Source organism: Mandrillus leucophaeus, unplaced genomic scaffold, assembly GCF_000951045.1.
Source record: "Mandrillus leucophaeus isolate KB7577 unplaced genomic scaffold, Mleu.le_1.0 Scaffold413, whole genome shotgun sequence".
NCBI classification, from domain to species: domain Eukaryota; kingdom Metazoa; phylum Chordata; class Mammalia; order Primates; family Cercopithecidae; genus Mandrillus; species Mandrillus leucophaeus.
In genome coordinates, this window is record NW_012104399.1 from 1,550,843 (window position 1) to 1,572,875 (window position 22,033).

Sequence of the window (22,033 nt, forward strand, 5' to 3'; positions counted from 1 at the left end):
AAAAAAAAAAAAAAAAAAAAGTGGCAAACAGAAATCTTTTCTAATGTTCTGAATATCTGTATTTAATATACAGAGGCCAAAATCATGGGTTTATCTGCCCTGATGTTGTGCTATGTGATAGACATTTTGGTGAGTGACTTCACACAGTTTCACTAAGACAGTACAATTCAAAGTATGATCTCAGGACCAATGCCAGTATGTGAGCTTTGTGTTACCAGTAAATGATGAAGTAACTACAGGAGTAAGAATATGTACAAAATTTATGGTAACTTGACACTGACATAAAAGACTGAAAATTTAAAAATCAAACATATGTTTTAAACAACCCAACCATGGTTCTTTACCACAAATAGTTTGAGAAGTACTGCTCTATACAACTCCATGAAGGAGGAGGAATTATTCCTATTTGATAAATATGAAGGCTAAGGAATGTTTACAGTATTCTCTAGCTAGTAAGTAGTAGCACTGGGATTTTGTCTTCTGATTCCAAGTAGAAGTATCATTTCAAAGTTATCAAAAATGTCAGTTAGCTGTGTTCTGTTCAGTCACAGATTAAGTCTTTGATACCAGTATTTCTTTCTACAACATATGCTACTAAAATAGGGGCTGATTAGCAAAGGTGAGTCAGTAAAATTTCAGTGCCTCTGCTAGAAAGAAAACACCATGCCTTTCTGAATCTCAGTACCATTATCTGGGTAAACAAAGACAGTGATCCCAGCCAGCTCTTTCCACACGAAACAGGAAATGGGATTTGAGCAAGATGGTACAGTGAAATGAGCTATTATTAAAAGGCTATCTGATTCTCCCAGTTCTGCCACCAACTGACTAGGTGACATTGGGGAAATAATTCAATATTCTGGGCCTCAACTTCATCTGTAAAACAGGCTTTAGTAAGACGATCTCCAGAGTCTCTTTTAGATCTATCATTGTGAATCTGATAGCATCAAGACTGCAGTATTCAAAGAACCTCCCTAGGAAGGTGCAGGATGGTCCTTGGTAAGACTTGCTCAGTGCATGTCTATTGGATTGCAGTAAATCCTTGATGGACAAATGAGTAAGATATGGAATACTGGAGAGGATCTACTAGGGCATAAGAGGGAGCAGCATAACTATGGTGTGTATGCAGAAATAACCACGTGGTACCTGAAGCAGAAGATGCATGTCTCTAAGAGTGTAGGAAAGAGTGTGGTCTGCATAGAATGGCTAGACTGTGTCTTTTCTTACCTCTAGCTAATTATCCATACAACAGTTTTTACCTTAACACAAAATCAAAAAAAAGAAAAATATGATAGTTCCATATTGTTACTTCAAGGAAATTCCCAAACCCTTACCTAGTAAACATAATGTGTGCATGCCATTTTGTCTGTTCTTCTTCACTTTGTCAAAGAAGCTTTCTGGTCTCCAAGTGTCTGTCCAAAAAACAATAGAAACTGTCTCTCCAAACTTATATAACTAGAAAAAAAAAGCACATTAATTAATGATGGAACAAATTGCTACTATTTCATAGATAAGGAGAGAATTTAATCATTTTACGACCAAAATAAAACATGAAAACCCAACTTGAAATGGGTTGGGGATCAAATCTGTCACCAAAAAAGGTAACAGGAACTTCTCTTTGGTTCATGGTAGCTGGTGTCTTTCTGACGCCAGTAGTAGGTAAATTTCAGTAATAAGTTTCTAGTATTTCTGCATTCTGTATAGGAACATGTATAACAATTTCATAATTTAGCTATATAGTGTTACTAAAAATACTGAAATGGAAAGAACCCAGGAGAAAAAAAAAAAAAGAGTTCTGAGCAATCAGAGTAGGGTTCACAAAGTTAATATTGTTCTCATTTTACAGATGAGACCATTAAGGCTTAGAAAGATCAACTGACTTAGCTAGTCATATAGCTAACTAATATAAAAACAAATACTTAAATCTAGTCTGAGGGAATGCTCCTTTTCATCACACTATCTCAATAAAACCAAGTATATACTCACTCCTGCCATTGTTCCAAACCTACAGTCCCTTAATTTGGCAAGATTCTATTTGTTCCTTCACTACAGAGTTCAGGGGTGAGGGCCTTTTTCCAAACCTCCTCTTTAACCCTCATGTGGCCTACCCCACTTCACCATCACTACAACCAAGAAGCTTGCTTCTCTGATCCAGACTGGCTGAACTAGTTCACTTAAGTAAGTCCAATTTCAAATCTTACGCTGAGAAAATCTACTTTTGAATTCTGGCTCTGCAACTTGTTGGGTGTGTGATATTACCCTAAGACTTTATCTCTAAAATAGGAATAGTGATAAAATTCTGTTCTTCCTACTCCTCAGGTTGTGAGGATCATATTACATGTAAAAAGTTATTCAAACTGTGAAACAATAGGTTAATATTAGTTCTTATCTCAGCACTGAGCAAAGGATATTTATTTTCAAAGACTTAATATAAAACAGAATACTAAAGTTGTATAAAGATTTCATTATTCAATTTAAATAGTACTTGAAATAATTTATAATAGAACTGGTAAGCACTAGACTCTGAAAGTCCCATCTAGTCCTCTTCCACAAATTAACTGTGTGCCTGAAATAGCCGTGTGACTTCAGGAAGTCACTTTTCTCAGCCTTGGGTTCTTCATTTAAAAATGCAGAAACTGGTCTGGAGCAAGGATTAGTCATCCTCTGCTTCCAGTAGCCTAAGGCTTGTCAAATCAGTTTCAGAGGCTCCGCAAGAGATGAGGGGAAGACAGGCAGGAAGGAAACAGAGAAAGTGGGGCATTCAGGTGCTTCATCCTTAATTCCCTAGAGCAGCTCGATGTTTCTCAGTTTTTACATAATGAGGTCCTATAAACTATAATCAATACTCATAATGGTGACTTTGAGTTCTAAAGGGAAGGCTCATCATGTTCCTCATAGGCCACAGTCTACATCTTACCTACCAACAAGCTTTACTCCAAAGTCCATTTGAAAGCTGCCTAAAAACGTATTCTCTCATAGAAGTTATGCTATTCAGTAGCAATCGAATTCACAGGTCAGTGTACCAAGACCCATGTAACTCCAAATATTCAGTCATGAAACTTCCTGCCACATGTGACAAGGTTTCTCTGTAACAAATGTATTTCTGGTTCCAATGTGGAATGCCAGGAATATGTTCACTCTGTGCCAAGCTACCAGGAATGGTCCGGGCCCTGCTGAGGGGTTCCATTATTATTATTAGGTGATGAGAGGCAAACTTAGCCAACATATACTTATTACAGATCATCTACTATGTACCAGGTATTATGCTAGTCACAGGTTTAAAATGACAGGCAAAACATAGCTCCGGCTCTCATGGATTGTGCAGTCTTGCTCATGTCTCACACAGCAGGGAAAGGCTCTGCAGTCATGGCACTGGTTCTTACTATGACTAATCATGGACAAGTCAAGTAATGTTCCCAAGCCTTGGGAGGAACCCTTCTACAAAATGGGTATAATAACTGTAAACATAAAAATGTGGTTTTCTAGGGTTGAATGACACAAAGTATGCAGAGTGCCTAGTAGTGCCTTGCACATGGAAAAGTCTCAGTGTTAGGAATTTGATGATATAATAATGATAATGTTTTAATAATGATGATGTTCTAAAATGCTGTGCCCTGCTATAATCCAACTGCTTTTCTTATTGGAGTAAGCTTAAAAATATTATTAAATATTTGAAACTACATTTATGATTTCATTCTGACAAGTTTAACTGTTCACATTCTAAAAAGGATTTTTCACATCTCTGATCAAATTATGAAATATTAGTATTATTCCATAAAAAAACTTCAAGGTAAAATTGTTAAAAAATTATATATGCAATAATACATACTTTAAATGAGTCTTAAATACTTTAAGAGTCATGGGAATACAGTCATGGAAGGAAATAAGTTCTTCATTCAAAAAGAAAGTAATAGACCACTTAAGAAAGAACTGAGATGCAAGTCACATATAAACACTATCTAAAGCATTTGGTGTAGCAGTGTCTTTGAATTGTCTAATTTGAGAGATTAAAGAAAACCTCACACAAGCACTGCTCTCCAGGACCCTGATTTATAAACTGTAACCACTCCTATAGCTGTGGTGCAAACTTCTTCAGTGAATCCTGGAATATTATGCAAACAATTTCACCATATGTCAATACCTCAAAGAACAAAAGAACCAGTTCTTTGTGTTTCACAATCCAAGGGCTCACCAGTGAACTATACTAGAGCAAAATCACACAGTGATGAGAACTGAGATTGCAGAAGCCTAAGTATTGAGCCATCCTATAATACTAATATAAGCCTTTGTGCTGTAATCACTTTTCCTCCAAAACATTATCTGCAAATCTAAATTTAAAGACTACAGAAACAGCTGTTTTATAAGAAACAGTAGGTAAACACAGGCCTTTTTAAATTTTAACCTGGAGTAACCTATAGAGAAAGCAGTTTACCTAACTTACATTGGATTATGTTTTATCTAAGACAAAAACCCAAAAAAACTCAACTCAAAACATCCACTTATTAGGCATAAGGCACAATCTAGTCAGAAGATGCACAAGAAAGACAATAGCAGGTAGTAATAATTATTATTAAATATGCTATAGACTCTAAGCATTATAAGAATTCAGCATTTCCCCCACTCAGAGGGCATCTGAAGGCATCTTCTGAAATTACAAGGTGTAAGCTAGACCTTGAAAGACAGTTAAGATTCAAGACTGGAGAAGCCAAACATGGGGAAAGAATGAGATACTATGAACAAAGTAACAGAGGTGGGAAGTCTTGGGCAATATTTAGAATGGCATTAAGCAATTACCTAGAAATAGCTAACTGTACCTGACTTCTCTCTAAACATATATCTAATTCCTGACATCTTATTTAGTGCCAATTCCTGTAAATTCTGCTGTATAATTTATGTAGCTGACTAGTCATTTCTTTTCCTACAACTATGGTTTGAGCCCTCAATGTCACTTGCCTGAATAACCTTAACAGTCTCCTAACTCATCTCATAGCCATCAATATTTCTTTCCTTTTAGAAGCATAGATGCTTTGTAAAACTCCATTTTAGACTTCAATACTTTTGTTATTTTGTATAATAAAAATATTTTCTGTGGTATTTAAGTTAAAAAATCTGTTAAATTAAGAAAAATTAAACTTGCTAAAAACTCTATTAAGCCCTGCAAGTATCATATATTTATATCCTAAATTAAATCAGTGAAATCTGTGAAGTGAAAGAAAGCCAAGCCAGCAAAACTGTCAAAAAATGTACCACAAAACCACATAATCAAGAGTGATTAGTTTTCTCTTCTATACAGAATACTGGTCTTGGGGTTGGGTTTTGTTTGTTGTTGTTTTTATCCCCACATACAATCTGCTTACCACTGATGTAACACTGATTTTTGATGACACTAAGAAAGAGTATGCACATGGCCACACACTAGGTACATAAAGTTGAATGACTATGTAGACAGAAGAGCTACAGGATTTATAATGAGAGCCATTTGTAAATTAAATTTTAAAATGACAATTTAGAGCATATAATTTCAAAGACAAGATCGAACTCCATGGTGGAAGGCAGGGGGTTGGGGGAAAAAAATAAATAAGAAATTCAACCCAGCAAGTACTTGTTACATATTGATTATATGCATGGCACTGTGATAGACTGTAACGGCAGACAGGAAAATCAGTAAATCAAAGCGTTTATAATATAAAATCATAAACATATATAACATGGCTTGGGTGTGCCCCCACCCAAATCTCATCTTGTGGTTCCCATAATCCCCACATGTCGTGGGAGGGACCTGGTAGTGGCAGGGTGAAGAGGGGGGCAGTTACCTCCATGCTGTTCTCGTGATATTGAGTTCTCACGAGATCTGACGGTTTCATAAGGGGCTTCCCCCCTCTTTACTCTGCACATCTCCTTGCTGCTGTCATGTGAAGAAGGCTGTGTTTGCTTCGCCTACAGCCATAATTGTAAGTGTTCTGAGGCCTCCCCAGCCATGCTGAACTGTGACTCAATTAAACTTCACAGTTTATTGACCTCAAAGTCAATTTAACCTCAAAATTGAGTCAAAATTGACCTCAAAGTCAATTTCCCAGTCTTGGGTATGTCTTTATGAGAAGCATGAGAATGGACTAATACAACATACAAGTAACTGAACATTCTATATAGGATGGGGATTAATTTACCAAAATTGTTTTAATAGAAGAATGGCACAATTAGATTTACAATTTAAAAAGAAAACTATGAAGTAGGAAAAAAATGATGGTAAGGTGGCTATTAAAAAAAATAGTGATTAGAACCAGTAATAAGTGGAAACCAAAAGGAAGAAAAAAAATTAAGTATGCTCATGACTTAGCAGGTAGTCAAAAACTGTTGCTAAGTGACTAAAAGAATAGAAAGAGCTTAGATTGTTTTCTTCTAAGACCACAGAAGGATGTAGAACTCTAGATGATAAAACCTAGCTTAATACAAAGAACACTAAAACTAGGTGTTCTTTGTATTAAGCTAGAGTTTTTCATTACTACGTTAGTCCCTGGACAACAATGAAACCAATTAATGATTCTGAAAACTAACAAGAAGAATCACTACAAAGTTGACAATGCTGACTATCACACTGAATCAACGTTGTGGTATTAAAAAAAAGGGAGGAAATGAGTTGTTACTTTCAGAAAGTAACATACATTTTTCCAAACTAGAAATGCATTATATAAACAGATGAACATATGGCAATACTCAAAGTCACTCATGCAATAGCAAGAGAAAGTGGAAACATTTCACAATGATAGGAAATTATACAACCTTTTCTCTGAAGTCAGCCACAACTGATAATGCAGTTTTTATCTAGAAATCATTGCTACCTAGTTTCATGGAATTGTCTCATTTATCTGCCTTTCAAAATGTTTTAAAAACATTTCAGTCACCAAATTTCTACAAGAGAACTAATATATTCTATCACACAAATGATTAAGATAATAAAATTATATATAAAGAAGTATTTCAGAATTTTTAATTTCTTCTAATATTTGTTTGGCCTATAAGATTGAGTAAATATACACATACTAAGTGTTGAATAAAAAGACTGAAATATGCCAAAATTGGTAATTGTGGATACCTCTAGGTGGTGGTACTATGGATGCTTTATTTTCTTTTTATAATCAATATAGCGTCCTAATTTTCTATGAGTATAGAAATCATTTATTATCAAGGAAAATGGTTCTTCTAAAGCAGGAACAATGCTAAATGGAAGCAATTCTGACTATGTCTAAGCTGCTTCTGCAGAAATGTTAAACTCAAGAATTCAAGAAAAGGGCTTTATTCTCCTATCTTCTGTGTATTGAGAAAAATCTCTGATTTATTAAGATTGATCCTCAATTTATTAAGCACATTTTCATTACCACGAAATCTGAACACAACCAACATGCCTGGCTTTAGACATACAAATAGGCTTTTCTTTCATTAGAAAAATCTGAAAAATGTTAAACAATTACAAGTGTTAGAAATGTCTGTTAGGAATTTAAAAACATGATTTTAAAGTATATGTGTTTATAACTATTATTTTAATGTAAAAAATCCTAAAATTTATTGAATGAAAATTTGAATACCTAATAGTATCTCAGTCAAGATAATCTTTCCCAAATGTTGGTAAAGACGCTGGCTTTTTGGCTTCCAAATCTGTAAGATACTAGAGCTTATCTAGTTTAGTAATTTTCATACATTTTACTGGCACTTAGTGTACATTTAGTTCTTTTTTTCTAAATGAACTACTCTTAAGTAAAACATCAATAGAGTTAAAGATAATAATTGGGCTCCCTGAAGATCTAAATATTTGTTATTTGTTGTTATGTCACTACTTCATTATCTGCAGAATCCCTAAAGCATCTTCATATATCATGGTGTGGTTTGAAAACCAGCTCTCTCATCCAATCACCCTCCCAATCCTCAACACATACCCTTACGGTAAAGAAATCTGAGATCCGGAGAAGTAAGATGATGCCTTAGTTACTGCCTAGGCAAGAAGTAAAACGAAGGCCTTTTAATTTGAAGTTAAATTCTAAATCTTTTCCATTATATTTTTCCTCTACCAATTCTACGCAATATGTGGTCAATTTTTATTCAACATACGTATTCTAAGCCTTGTGTTAACTGACTCCCTAGATAGCCAAGGTTTCTTTGGTATTTATTTATGTGCATATTTGTATGTATGTGTGTGTTTCTGCAATACCTTACAAATTCCCTAAAGTGCTTCTAAGACTCTCTCTTTCAACTACACTTCTCTCTCTGTTGGGAATGCCTTCTGCCCTTTTGCCTATCTAGCTAACTTCTTATAATTCATTTTTTTAACCACTTTACTGCATTATCATTCACATAACAATGACCCTTTCAAGCGTATAATTCAACACTTTTTAGTAAATTACCACGCTGTGCAACCATTGCCATACTTAGTTTTAGAACATTTTTCATCACCCAACTAAGACCCCTTATGTCCATTCACAGTTAATCCCTGTAATGCCCAGCCCCAAACAACCATTAATTACTTTCTGTCTCTACAGATTTGCCTTTTGGGGACACTTCATGTAAACAGAATCAAATAATACATGGTCTTCCATGTCTGGCTTCTTTCATTTAACATACATGTACTTAATATCTACCCCATGACTTTAACTCTTCCCAAGACATTAGTAGAGCCTTCCAAGCAACATCCATACCCTCAAGAGTCTAGGAGTAAGATAAACATAATACTACTCTTCCACATAATCAATTCTATGATTAATCTATGGTCCTGAAAGCACAGGAAGACTGGCACAGGGCTCTTACTGAAAGGAGGCAACTGCTCTAGCAATGACAAGTTTAACAGAACCAACCAAAGTAGGAAGCCAATTGAGCAATAGTAATAGAAGAGTCCAGCCCTACAGACAAGTTTTTGTGGGGTACAAACCATAATAACAGTGATAGTGAAGATGATGCATAAAGACCCCAATTCCTTTCCTAAGACTATCAGTAAGGCAGAAGTGGCTCTCTACATCTCCCCAAATCTCAATTCTCTTAATAGAAAATGCTCCTAAGTTCACTTTCTAAATCTTCTCTTATGCCATACTCCATACAGTACAAGCCAACATCATCTTTCCTCTAAATGACTATAATTAGCCTCCTAATTGATTTCCTCAATTCAAATCTTGCCTGGCAGTAATTCAATCTTCACATATTGGCCAAAGATTATGTTTTAAAAAATTTATCAGATCAAGTATTTCTATTGCTTAAAACCCTTCAATGTCAATCTATGTCACTTACGATAACATCTAAACTCCTAATGTTGGATGAGAGTCTAGTGATCCAGCCCTGTCCGCCTATCCAACCTCAGGTCACTCTTCCCCTTGCCTGCTACGGCCCAACAGCCTTTCCTTGGTTCCTTTAACAAGCCAAGCTCATTCTCACTTCAGGACCTTTGTACCGACTGTTCCCTCTGTATAGAATATGCTGGTTCCTTCTTGATTCATATCTAATCTTAAATGTCACCTTCTTAGAGATACCTCCCCGACCTCAGTAGTGACTTAGTCACTCTCTAAATTCCAGTCTACTTGAATTTCTTATACTTAGAATATCTAATATTTATCATTTTATTGTTGTTGTCTCTTCTGCCCACTAAAATAGAAGCTCTTTGAGAGCAGGGACTCTATTGGTCAAGTTTATTACTGTATCCAAAGGCACTTAGAAAAATAAGTAGGTTAACAGTATTTGTTGAATGAATGGATCACTATTCTCTTTAAAGATGTCTAACTTAGAAGCCTCTAATACACTTTTTATTTTACAAGGAAATTTTTCATCAAGAATATGGAGTTTGTGGTAGATAATTTTTATTTTATGGCAAGCCTCTAAGTGCATATCAACTGGCTGTGTATGTGAATGTCTGTGTGTATGAAGGAGTGTTAGATAAACAACTATTTTTACCATCATAGTGATAAACAAAAATTTTCTGTTGGCTAATAAAACTACAAAGGTAATGAACAAACACTCAGTGGTTGATTCTGAACTCTGCATGTTATTTCTTTAGAAAGCAACAAAAACAACAGAATAGTTCAAAGGGGGTTGATATGTTGATAGCTGAAAAGTCTGCCTATTTCTAGGTTAGAAATTTCACACTGCTACTCTTTAAGTCAGAGACGTTAGAAAGCATATATGGTTCAGGTTTGTCACAACATCCAAAGTATATTTCTGTTCAATAACTTGATGACTGTTTTTGAACTCATGGAAAGCTCTTTCATGGAGATGACAGAATGCCTTTTCACAGTGGTTCTCACTTCCCTTTTAAAAAATTGAGCAAGAGAGCATGGCAAGATAACCCCTCAACAGCCTACATTTAACAAGTGTATACTGGGAATTAAAAACCTACTCTTCCAATCCTGCCATGTCAAATGAAAGATAATACAGTTCTCTCACTTTCTAAGTTTTTAATTTGTCTAGGTTGGTGGTTCTCAAAGTATGGTACCTGTAGCAATAGGTTCAGCATCATCTGAGCATTTGTTAGAAATATAAATTCTCAGACCCCATCCCAGATCTACTATATCAGAAAGTCTGAAGATGAAGCCCAGCAACCTGTCTTACAAGCCCTCTAGGTGATTCTAATAAATACTAAAGTCTGAGAACCACAGATTTAGGTTATTGTTTCTTCCATAAGCACTAGTCCAGATAGTAAAAAGGCCAGCTATTATAAGGAAGAAGATTTTGTCAAAGTATTTGCATTATGCAGGATATCTATATATTTATTTTAAAATTTAAGTGTTATGCATATGATTTGTAATGCTTTTTATATTAGAAAACTGTATAAAATGAATCAGTAATTACCTCTTCTGATATGAATTTCAGTGGTACAAGAAGTATATCTTCACGGAAATGTCATCACTATATAAGACAGAACCTACAAAGGCACCTCCTGTTTCTCACACAAATAGTCGTTTCATATTCAGATTAGATAATAAAACTAAGCTGGGGTAAAAATGGTGTGTGGCTGTTTAGAGAAATCCCGCACACAATTATGAGAAAGTTTTTTGAAAAATAATATATTATATATGGATATGACTATAGGTGCTTATATGAAGACTGCTAATTCTCACAGTAAATTCCCACTCAAATACCTTCACCCATTTTAGATGTAAGAACAATTACACTTTACTTGTCTATCAATGTAGAGGATCAGAAGGACAGGATCACCCAGGTTTAGTTTTAACTAGTTTATAAAACAGATTTACAAGGGATGTGTTCTATTTTTATGCTTAAAAAAGAAGCAAAAAGAATAATTTAAAATAGCTATAATTTAGAGCAAAATATGATGGAGAAAGGGCTAGTTAACTTTCTTTACAAGACATAAAATTATATGAAATATGATAAAAATGTAAGTTCTATTAGCTTAAGGTTTACACATCTTTATTTATCAAATGATAATTTCTCTCCTTTTTTTCTTTCTTCTAGCATTTATCAATTCTTTTTTTTTTTTTTTTGAGAGGCAGTTTTCATTCTTGTCGCCCAGGCTGGAGTGCAATGGTGCCATCTCGGCTCACTGCAATCTCCGCCTTGCGTGCTGGGGTGATTCTCCTGCCTCAGCCTCCCCAGAAGCTGGGATTACAGGTGCCTGCCACCACGCCTAGCTAATTTTTGTATTTTTAGTAGAGACGGGGTTTCACCATGTTGGCCAGGCTGGTCTCGAACTTCTGACTTCAGGTGATCCACCCGCCTAGGCCTCCCAAAGTGCTGTGATTACAGGCGTGAGTCACCACACCCAGCCATCAGTTATCAATTCTTAAAAGGCAGCACTGTCACAAGCTTGTCCAATCCGCCTTATTTTGTGGTTGTTTTTCTGTTTTGTTGTGTTTTAGGCTTTTAGCAGCCTGAAGCCTTGGTTTTTAGTTTCTGTCTCTAGTGATAAGCAGAAAAGAGGGATGAGGAAGCGGCTTTATTGGCTCAACCAGCAACAGAAACTAAGATTTCTCTCCCTTGGACACCCACAGAAGGGAAGAATACTGGACTAGGGATCAAGAGTTTTAGCTCCATCTATGCTACCACCTACCTGAATGACCTTGGGAACATATTTTGGCATCATTTTCTCCATCCCTATAGCATTCTTTGTAGCACTAACACTTTATGGTTTTATGAACAGCACTCAACTTACTCCAACACAGAAATGTTCAGAAGGGTTTCAAATTGTAAAAAAAGACTTGAATGGGAAAGGTTTTTTAAAAGTATGCATTCTGGGCAAAAAAGATAGCAAAATTCCATGCTAATTTAAACATAACAACTAAGAGCAAGTGGTGAATACTGTCAGGTCAATCATTTATACTTTTTATCTAGTTCTTCACAAACACACGCAACATTTTGACATAAAAAGCCAGTATTAGTCAATTAAATTGAACTATTCTCTCCAAGTCATACAGAAAATATAGTCCTCTAAAGCTATAGACACAGAATTGGTGCCTGATGCTAACATATCTTCTTGAAAGTATCTATTTTTAAATTATGCGTTTCAGGAAGACACACTGGGGAATACTTTATTTCATAGATTCTAAGATGCATGTTGTTTTCCTGTTACGATATATCTGAAAATAGGACTATGTCTTAACAATCGATGATGTCTTAAAACCACTGTTAGCCAAGCAGCAGTCATAGTTGTCATGGATTATCCATGTGTGAACATCAGAATACAAACACCAAGCTTGGAAAATGAATGTCAGTAGCTAAGAAGTAAATCTTGGAAACAATTGTGGGGCACTCTAACCCCTTAGAACCAAGACTGTTGGACACAAAAATGACTAACTTTACACATCAATAACTGCAAATCCGGTTTAAAAGCCTACATCCCTGGCGTTTAGCTTTTATACTGATTCTATTAAGAAATGCAGCATCACAATGCTCTTGACAGCACACAAAACAATACTGTATGAAAAATCATGGACCTTGACAATGCTGAGTAAGTCATTTGGATTAGTTTATATTTTCCTTTTTATGTAAGTACAAGTTGGATATAAGGTTAAAACAATTTTCTAGTTAAATCTAAATATTTTACTCCAATAAGGTGGAAAACCTAGCATAAAAAAATTAGTGTTAAAAAATTCAGAATAAGTATACACTAAGTAGACTAGTATCAGATAATAGTATGTTTTATGATTCATAAAATACAAATAAACGTATTTTCAATTTGTGGAAAAATAAAACCTTTTTGTTTAATTCCACTGAAAAACCTCCTTTGTTGCATTACCTGTAAACCACAGCAGCCTACAGCATTCATTATGGAGGCATTGTGAATAACTCTGTAAGGAATTCCCAGCTTTGTTGCTCTTAGAACAAGATCACTGTGTGTTGTAGCCCTGTAGTGAGAAAAGATTAGATTGGATTAAAGCAAACAACACTTTCAAGACAGTAAAGCTATAATATTTCCTGAGTTCATGTCAATTAAAGAGATAGGAGCACTGCATTTCTTCAAATTCTTCTACACACCTGCATAAAGGTTTCATCCGAGCTTTTTAGCAAGAAAATGCAAGACTAAACATGCCCTTCAAAATGCTGAGTTGCTACTATAACACTCCGAAAGCAGCCTTGGCAGCTACTTAAAGGGACCTTTACTTGCCCTTTGTCCTGTAAATACCTGAAAAGACATCTAAGAAATATAAGTTCAGCAACTTAACTCTTGAGCAGCAATTCTTAAGCTCTTTGGTCTCAGAGCCCTTTTAAATTCTTAAAATTACTGCTCTAAAATTCTAAATTAGGGCACAACTAGAATCACTGCTCTATTTTGAAGGCTTTGTTTTTGTATTTAAAATATAAGGCAGAATATACAGATATACCATGAAGATACTGCAAGTTTGGGTCAAGATAACCACAATAATGTAAATATCAAAATATAGTCAGCCACATTAATTCTTTTAGTTTCTTATACATATAAAAGTTATGTTTATACTAAACTGTAGTCTGTTAAGTGTGTAATAGCATCATGTCCAGAAAATGTGCACATCTTAGTTTAAAAATACTTTATTGCTAAAAAATGCTAACAATCATCTGAGCCTTCAGTGAGTCGTAATCTTCTTGCTAGTGGATGGTCTTGCCTCCATGTTGATGGCTGCTAACTGATCAGGGTGGTGGTTGCTGAAGATGGGAGTGGCTGTGACAATTTCTTAAAATAAAACAATGAAATTTGCTGCATTGATTGACTTTTCCTTTCATGAAAGATTTCTCTGTAGCATGCAATGTTGTGTGATATCATTTTACCCACAGTAGAACCTCTTTCAAAATTGGAGCCAATCTTCTCAAACCCTGCCAGTAATCTAATCAACTAAGTTTATGTAATATTCTAAATCCTTTGTTGTCATCTCAGCAATGTTCACAGTATCTTCATCAAGAATAGATTTCATCTCATGAAACCACTTTCTTTGCCCGTCCTTAAAAAGCAACTCTTCATCTGTTCAAGTTTTATCCTAAGATTGGAGTAATTCTGTCGTATCTTCAGACTCCACTTCTAATTCTAGTTCTCTTGCTATTTCTACCATATCTATAGTTACTGCCTGCAATGAAGTCTTGAAGTCCTCAAAATCATTCGTGAGGGTTGGAATCAACCTCTCCCAAACTCCTAATAATGTGGATATTTTTATCTCCTCTCATGAATCATGAGTATTTTAAATGACATCTAGAATGGTGAATCCCTTCTGGAAGTTTTTCAATTTACTTTGCCCAGACTCATCAGAGAAATCACTATCTAGGGCAGCTATAGCCTCACAAAATGTATTTCTTAAATAAAAAGATTTGAAAGTCAAAATTACTCCTTGATCCATGAGCTGTAGAATAGATGTTGGGTTAGCAGGCATAAAAACAACAGTAATCTTCTTGTACACTGCCTGAGCTCTTGGGTGACCAAGTGCATTGTCAATGAGCAATAATGTTTTGAAAGAAATCTATTTTTTTGAGCAGTAGGTCTCAAGGGTGGGTTTAAAATATTCAGTGAACCATGCTGTAAACAGATGTGCTGTCATTCAGGTTTTCTTGTTCTACTTACAGTACACAGGGAGAACAGATTTAGGTTAATTCTTACAGGCTCTAGGATTTTCATAAGGTTATATATATGAGCAATGGCTTCAACCTAGAGTCACCAGCTGCATTAGCCCTACCAAGAGTTAGCCAGTCCTTTTAAGTCCAGCATTCACTTCTCCTCTCTAGCAATTAAAGTCCTACAAGGCATCCTCTTCCAATAGAAGGCTGTTTCATCCACATTGAAAATCTACTGTGACGTGATTCATCAATTATCTTAGCTAGACCTTCTGGATAACTTGTTTCCACATTTTGTTATCCATAAAAGCTCACACATTTATGTTATAGAGACAACTTTTTTCCTTTAACTTCATAAACCAATCTCGGCTAGCTTGGAACTATTTTTCTGCAGCTTCCTCACCCCTGTCAGCCTTCACAGACTTGAAAAGAGCTCGGGCCTTGCCCTGGATTAGACTTTAGCTTAAGGGAATATTGTGGCAGGTTTGATCTTCTATACAGAATACCAAAACTTTCTCCCTATCAGCAATAAGTCTGTTTTACTTCCTTATCATTTGTGCATTTCTAAGAGTAGCACTTTTAATCTCCTTTAAGAACTTTTCTGGCCAGGCACGGTGGCTCACGCCTGTAGTCCCAGCACTTTGGGAGGCCGAGGCAGACAGATCACGAGGTCAGGAGATCAAGACCATCCTGGCTAACACAGTGAAACCTCATCTCTACTAAAAATACAAAAAGTTAGCCGGGTGTGGTGGCGGGTGCCTGTAGTCCCAGCTACTCGGGAGGCAGAGGCAGGAGAATGGCGTGAACCCGGGAGGTGGAGCACCACTGCACCCCAGCCTGGGCGACAGAGTGAGACTCCTTCTCAAAAAAAAAAAAAGAACTTTTCCTTTGCATACATAGCTTGGCTGTTTGGTGAAAAAGGCCTAGTTTTCAGCCTATCTTGGCTTTCTTTTTCGAGACAGAGTCTCGCTACGTCACCCAGGCTGGAGTGCAGTGGAGCGATCTTGGCTCACTGCAACCTCCACCTCCCAGGTTCAAGCAATTCTCCCTACCTCAGCCTCCCGAGTAGCTGGGATTACAGGCACCCGCCACCATGCCCAGCTAATTTTTGTATTTTTTAGTAGAGACGGGGTTTTGCCATGTTGGCCAGGCTGGTCTTGAACTACTGATTTGAGGTGATCTGCCTGCCTCAGTCTCCCAAAATGCTGATATCACAGGTGTGAGCCACTGCACCCAGCCTCTTGGCTTTCTATATGTCTTCCTCACCAACCTTAATCATTTCTAGCTTTTGATTCAAAGTGAGAGACATGTGACTCTTTTACTTGAACACTTTGAGGTCATTGTAGGGTTACTAATTGGCCTAACTTCAATATTGTTGTATCTCTGGTAAAAGGGAGGCCCAAGGAGACAGAGAGAGAGTTGGGGGAATGGCTGGTTGGTGGGAGCAGTCAGAACACACACAACATTTATCAATTGAGTTCACCATTTTATATGCACTTGGTTTGTGGCAACCCAAAGCACAATAGTAACATCAAAGATCACTGATCACAAATCGCCATTAACAGATGTAATAATGAAAAAGGTTGAAATATCACAATAATTGCCAAAATGTGACACAGAGACAGGAAGTGAGAACATGCTGTCAGAAAAAATGGCACCAACAGGATTGCTCAATGCAAAGTTGCCACAAACCTTCAATTTTTTAAAAATGCAATGTATGTGAAATGAAATAAAGCAAAACACAATAAAACAAGGTATGCCTCAGAATAAATTTTCACAGCTTGTCACTCAGTCTTTACATGAGAGTCCTATCTCATATAATATTGGATTTTATACCTGTCTAGCAGTCATTTTATTTATAACTGTTTTCATTTGATTACTGTGTATAATTAGGATGTGTGTATGTACATGTACATGTGTGTGCATATCTGACCTGCTGTCTTTCCTTTTTTAAGATCAATCTCAAGATTATAAGTAGGTAGATTGGAGTAAAGAGAGAATATAGATAAATATGAACACAGTGAAATGTAACCCCTTATCAATTTAGAACTGCATTTTAAAGACATTTTTCCCTCTTGATAAAAATTCCAGGCCCTACTGGGTAAAGCAACATTAGCATGTCTGAGAAATCACATGCAAACAAGCAGAACCTGTCGACTGGTCAGTGCATACCAAGTAGGAAGATCAAGGGCTTTCACCCCATGAAGCAGTCAGATATATATTAACAAATGCCCACCAAGGAAGCTTGTTTTTAATCACATACATAAAATAAAACTAGTATGAAACATAATCATTAATTTGATTTCAAATAAGCTTTAAAAAAAAAACATGAATATCAATTATAAAGAATTTTTTTAAGTATCACCTTCAACAGAATCTCACTACTTAACATTAAGAGTAAAGAAAACTAAATTACTTACTTGGTGAGTTATTTAAGTACATGAAAAAGAAAATCTGGTTCAAAATTACATCTCTATCACAAGTTTATTTAAAATGAGTAGACACATACATACACACACACACACATTTACTATTTCTAGGTATATGGCTCTATCTAAAATCATATATGTGTATATGTATGTATGCTCAGAAATAGTAATAAATCTGTAATAATATGCTTGTTACTTGAAATTGTTCTAAAGGCAATTTCAAAAAAGGAGACTCAAAAATGTTTTGATTAATGGAATCGATAAAAGTACACAAAGGTGGCCAATTTGAATATACAAAATTTGATTTTTTTTTTTTTTTTTTTGAGACAGAGTCTTACTCTGTTGCCCAGGCTGGAGTGCAGTGGCACGATCTCAGCTCACTGCAACCTCCACCTCCCAGGTTCAATCAATTCTTCTGCCTTAGCCTCCCGAGTAGCTGGGATTACAGGCACCTGTCACCACACCTGGTTAATTTTTTGTATTTTTTTTTTAGTAGAGACGGGGTTCTGCCATGTTGCCCAGGCTGGTTTCGAACCCCTGAGCTCGGGCAATCCACTCACCTCAGCCTCCCAAAGTGCTGGGATTACAAGCATGAGCCACCGCGCCAGCCGGTATGTTTGTTTTAAATGTTATAGTGCCTCCCTTTTTGACATAAGTATGGCTGGTGGTCCAGAAATTCAGTAATGTTTGCAATGATATAGTGAAAACAATGTTTTCTTGAACTATGGAAGCACTAACAATTGGCACTATCCTTTTGAAAAATAATTGATAATATGCTTTTTGCTAGAAAATCTCCATGTCCACACTTTTTGATATTTTATTCCTAAAAAACCTATTTTGGAGGATCTACCATAAGGAAACAATCTAAAATATAGGGATAAAGAAGTGGGAGGGAGGAAGGTATCATAAACATAAATTTATACGTGACAGCTTTATTTATATTGAAGAAAAATGGACGAATAATAATGCTGACATTGATTTTATAGTTACTAGGTGCCAAGCACTGTTCACATTCATTACACGGAATGGAAGCAGTCAAACAGCCTACATCAGGACATATTATCTGTACATGTATGCCACTAAGGAAAAGGCATACAACATAGGGATAAAAATTATGTATTCATTATAATAATATAGTTACAGACCATATTGAAATACAGAACGGAAAAATAAAACAGAACCATCATTAGAAACAGTGTGTTTAATAAAGACTTCTTATGCAGAGATTTAGGGATAGAATGTTTGAGACTGTCAACTATCATAATGATGAAGTTCTATTGATTTAGTATTTTTTTAGACTCATTTACTTTCTTTGTGTGATCTATTTCCATATTCCTTTCAATAACCTGGGTAAAAGAACAAAGATGAGACTACATGAACTTACTTTACTATGACTTTTAATTGTCTTCAAGAACTTCATATTGTTGGAGATGGACAGTGCTGATAATTGCACAACAATGTGAATGTACTTAGCAAGCCACTGAACTGTACACTAAAATGGTTAAAATGATACATTTTGTCATGTGTCATTTTACCATTTTAAAAATATTGAAAAAAAGAATTTAAGATTCAGCATCTTAAACAATCTTCTCTTTTTATATATTTTATTTAAATAAGGGGTCTTAAAATTAAATAAGAGATATTTTTGGCTGATATCTAAGAATTTCAATGCCTTGCTGCCTTCTATATTCCTTACCTGATTTCTCTTCCATTTAATCCACTCAAATTCCAATTAAAATTACACATTCCCCACCATGCCATTTTCAACTATTACATCCTAACAATAATCTGCTGTTAAATAAAAAATAACTGCAGTACAGTAAATATTCCTTAAATCTGAATTTAAACACAAGGTTATATATGATGAATCACTGAGAAAGAGCAAATTAAAGGAGTTTAAAATGAAAAAAAGAGGCACTCCTGAATAAAACAGGAATGAAACAGGTAGCATCTGAGCTGTATACTAATTTTATAGTACAAATAGATATAAATAGGAACTGAGAAGAACTGTTTTAAGGAAAAAGCTTGAGCAAAGAAATGGGGGAAGAATATTATAAAACACTTATGAAATGGAAAGTTGCACAATTTGGTTCTAGCATAGCAGTTAAAGAGTAGCTAGAGAAAAAAGAAAGACTTCAAGATTTAAGGCCATGAGAAGTCACTGAAGGTTTCTGAGCATGGGAGCAATTACATTAAGGTACTTTCTCTGTACCTCAGTTTTTTCATTTATATGAGCATTCTTCCTTCTACCTTTCTCCTGACCCACCCTATAATCTCTATCTGTTGAACCCTACCCAGACCCAGCTTAGGTTCCAACTCCTCCATAAAACCACCACTAATCAACTCCAAACATCGTGTCTTTAAATTCATACACATACTTCTATCCTCATCTTACAGTCAAACTTTCAGTATTATATTGAAGCTATTCAGTCTTCCCTTTTTGAAACAGTCTCTTTTCCTGGTTTCTGCGACAACATACTCTCTTGCTTTTTCTCCCTCCTCCTCTGGCTCTAGGTACACGATGAAATTCCAAGGTTTCCTAGGGCTATCCTAGGTCCTCTTCTTTTCCCATTCTTCTCTCCTAAGCTGATTCTATTCATTCCTCCAGCTTTAAACACCATAAACATACTGATGACTTCGAAAGCCATTTATCTAGGATGACCTCCCACCCCCAAGCTCTAGCAGCAGCTAACTGCCTACTTGACATCTCAAAGTTAACATATTTCCAGAACCAATTCTTGTTTCTCCAAATCCTGTTCTTTATCAGTTTTCAAGTGACACTATCAACCACTCATTTATAAAGCTAGAATCCTGGGAGTCAGATTTACTCCTTTCCTTTTCCTTATCTACCACATCCATCTTGGAATTCTTCTTCTAAATATGTTCCCATCTTTTTCTCTTTTCCACCCAAAACATTCCTGCCTCCCTGAAATCCATTTACCTAAGCATTTAGAGTGATCTTTTAATGCTAATCATATTTTGACTTTTTCTGCTTTGAATCCTGCAAAAGTTTACCACTGTATTTAAATTAAATTCCCAGTCCCCTCCAAGGTCTTACATGGTCCTTATGTTCCTTAAATCTGTGATATAAATCTCAGGTAACCAGCTGTAGACAAAAAACTCTTCTGTTTGACTTGACATTAGAGATTGATGATGCTTGACTAGGCAGTAGAAGCCCATCTTCATGGTAATGACAAAGAACAGGGTTCCCAATGGGTATAAGAAATTGAAATCAGAGACTTGATAAACGATAAATTCAAGGCAAGCAAAGTGACGGCAGTATTGCCAAATGGTAGATGATTACAAAAGGGAAAAAAAAAAAACCCTGGACAAAAGAAGTCAAAGATGCTTGAAATTATCAGCAGCAAATGGCAGGCGTGACTTTTGATAATGAATGAACTGTAATGAACTATTTAATAATGATATACTAGTTAAGGCATTTGTTGCCCTACATGACCTTCTAAAACAGCAGAAGCAATGATACAAACTTTACAGTTGACACTTGATAATACAGTGATACATATGATGATATATTTACCAAGTAGCTTTTCTTCATTAATCTCAAAGATCATGAAAGTTTAAACTACAACATTTTAGATAGAGCTTAAGTAAACAGAGTTCCTGGCAGGTAAGTTTTAAATGCAATAGAATAATTCTTACTGATTAAAAAAAAGTAAATGAGTTAAAAACTCAAAACTATCTGCCTTGACTTACCCAAACGGATCGCCAACCACAAGGAATGCAACATCACTGATATCAGCATCCTTTAAAATATTATCTGCTTCTTGTTCCACTTCTTCTCTATCAGCAAGAATCAATTTTCTTCCGTAAAACTCTTCCTACAGATATAAGTCCAATATCAAGATAAAGAGACAGCAGGTGACCATTCTAACACACACACACACACACACACACACACACACACACAGTTTGTTTGGGACTGATGCATATCTTGGCAACCATCCAAACACAGATCATTCAATACAACTCATCAGTGAGCCAGTACTTTATATCATGTTGCAATTAAACTCTGTCTTTGGGGCTGTCTTAATATCCCAAAGGAGACAGACCTCTAAACATCTGAGGCTTTTAGCATTTTTAATTTATTTCTAAATTTGGTTCCAAAGGCCAAGCAGAACACTATAGGATGAATACGGAATATGTACACACATGAGCCCTACTTCAGAAACATGATGTAATATGGAATAAATATATTAAACAATAAATTTAAACAAACATGGTGGTTTAGCTTTTATTAAATTTTCAGTGGTTAAACATATGGAAACTCAGCTAAAAAAAAAAGGCAGCACCAATGAGAAACAATAGAAAATTAGCTGTTTACAGAACCAGTGAACATTCCAACATAAATGCAGAGGATAGTAATTTAAAAGTATATTCCTTAGTTTCTGCTAAAAAGGCAGAGTTGCAGGAGCAATAACTGAATTCTAAATACGTAGGAAGTTTGCAAACAAACTGCTTTGTGATTTAATTCCCTATAGCTCAACTCTAGAGAACAAATCCAGTAGAGAGTGAGCTAGTAAGCTGGTAGTCATCTGATAGTGGTTACAGGCTGTTACGCAAGATCATGAATCCTTTTTTTTTTT

The 22,033-nt window shown here is 35.7% G+C and overlaps 1 protein-coding gene across 6 annotated transcripts in view; it reads right to left on the reverse strand.

Moving 5' to 3' along the window:
• The window catches only part of DPH5 (diphthamide biosynthesis 5), a 42,556-nt gene that overhangs the window by 15,885 nt on the left and 4,638 nt on the right, over positions 1 to 22,033 (reverse strand). For all 6 annotated transcript variants that reach the window (XM_011992548.1, XM_011992550.1, XM_011992549.1 and 3 more), the window contains exons 4-5: positions 13,223 to 13,331; positions 1,332 to 1,452 (exon numbers count right to left, since the gene is read on the reverse strand). In XM_011992548.1, the coding sequence (XP_011847938.1) occupies positions 1,332 to 1,452; positions 13,223 to 13,331 (230 nt within the window). The remainder of the gene's footprint in view (positions 1 to 1,331; positions 1,453 to 13,222; positions 13,332 to 22,033) is intronic.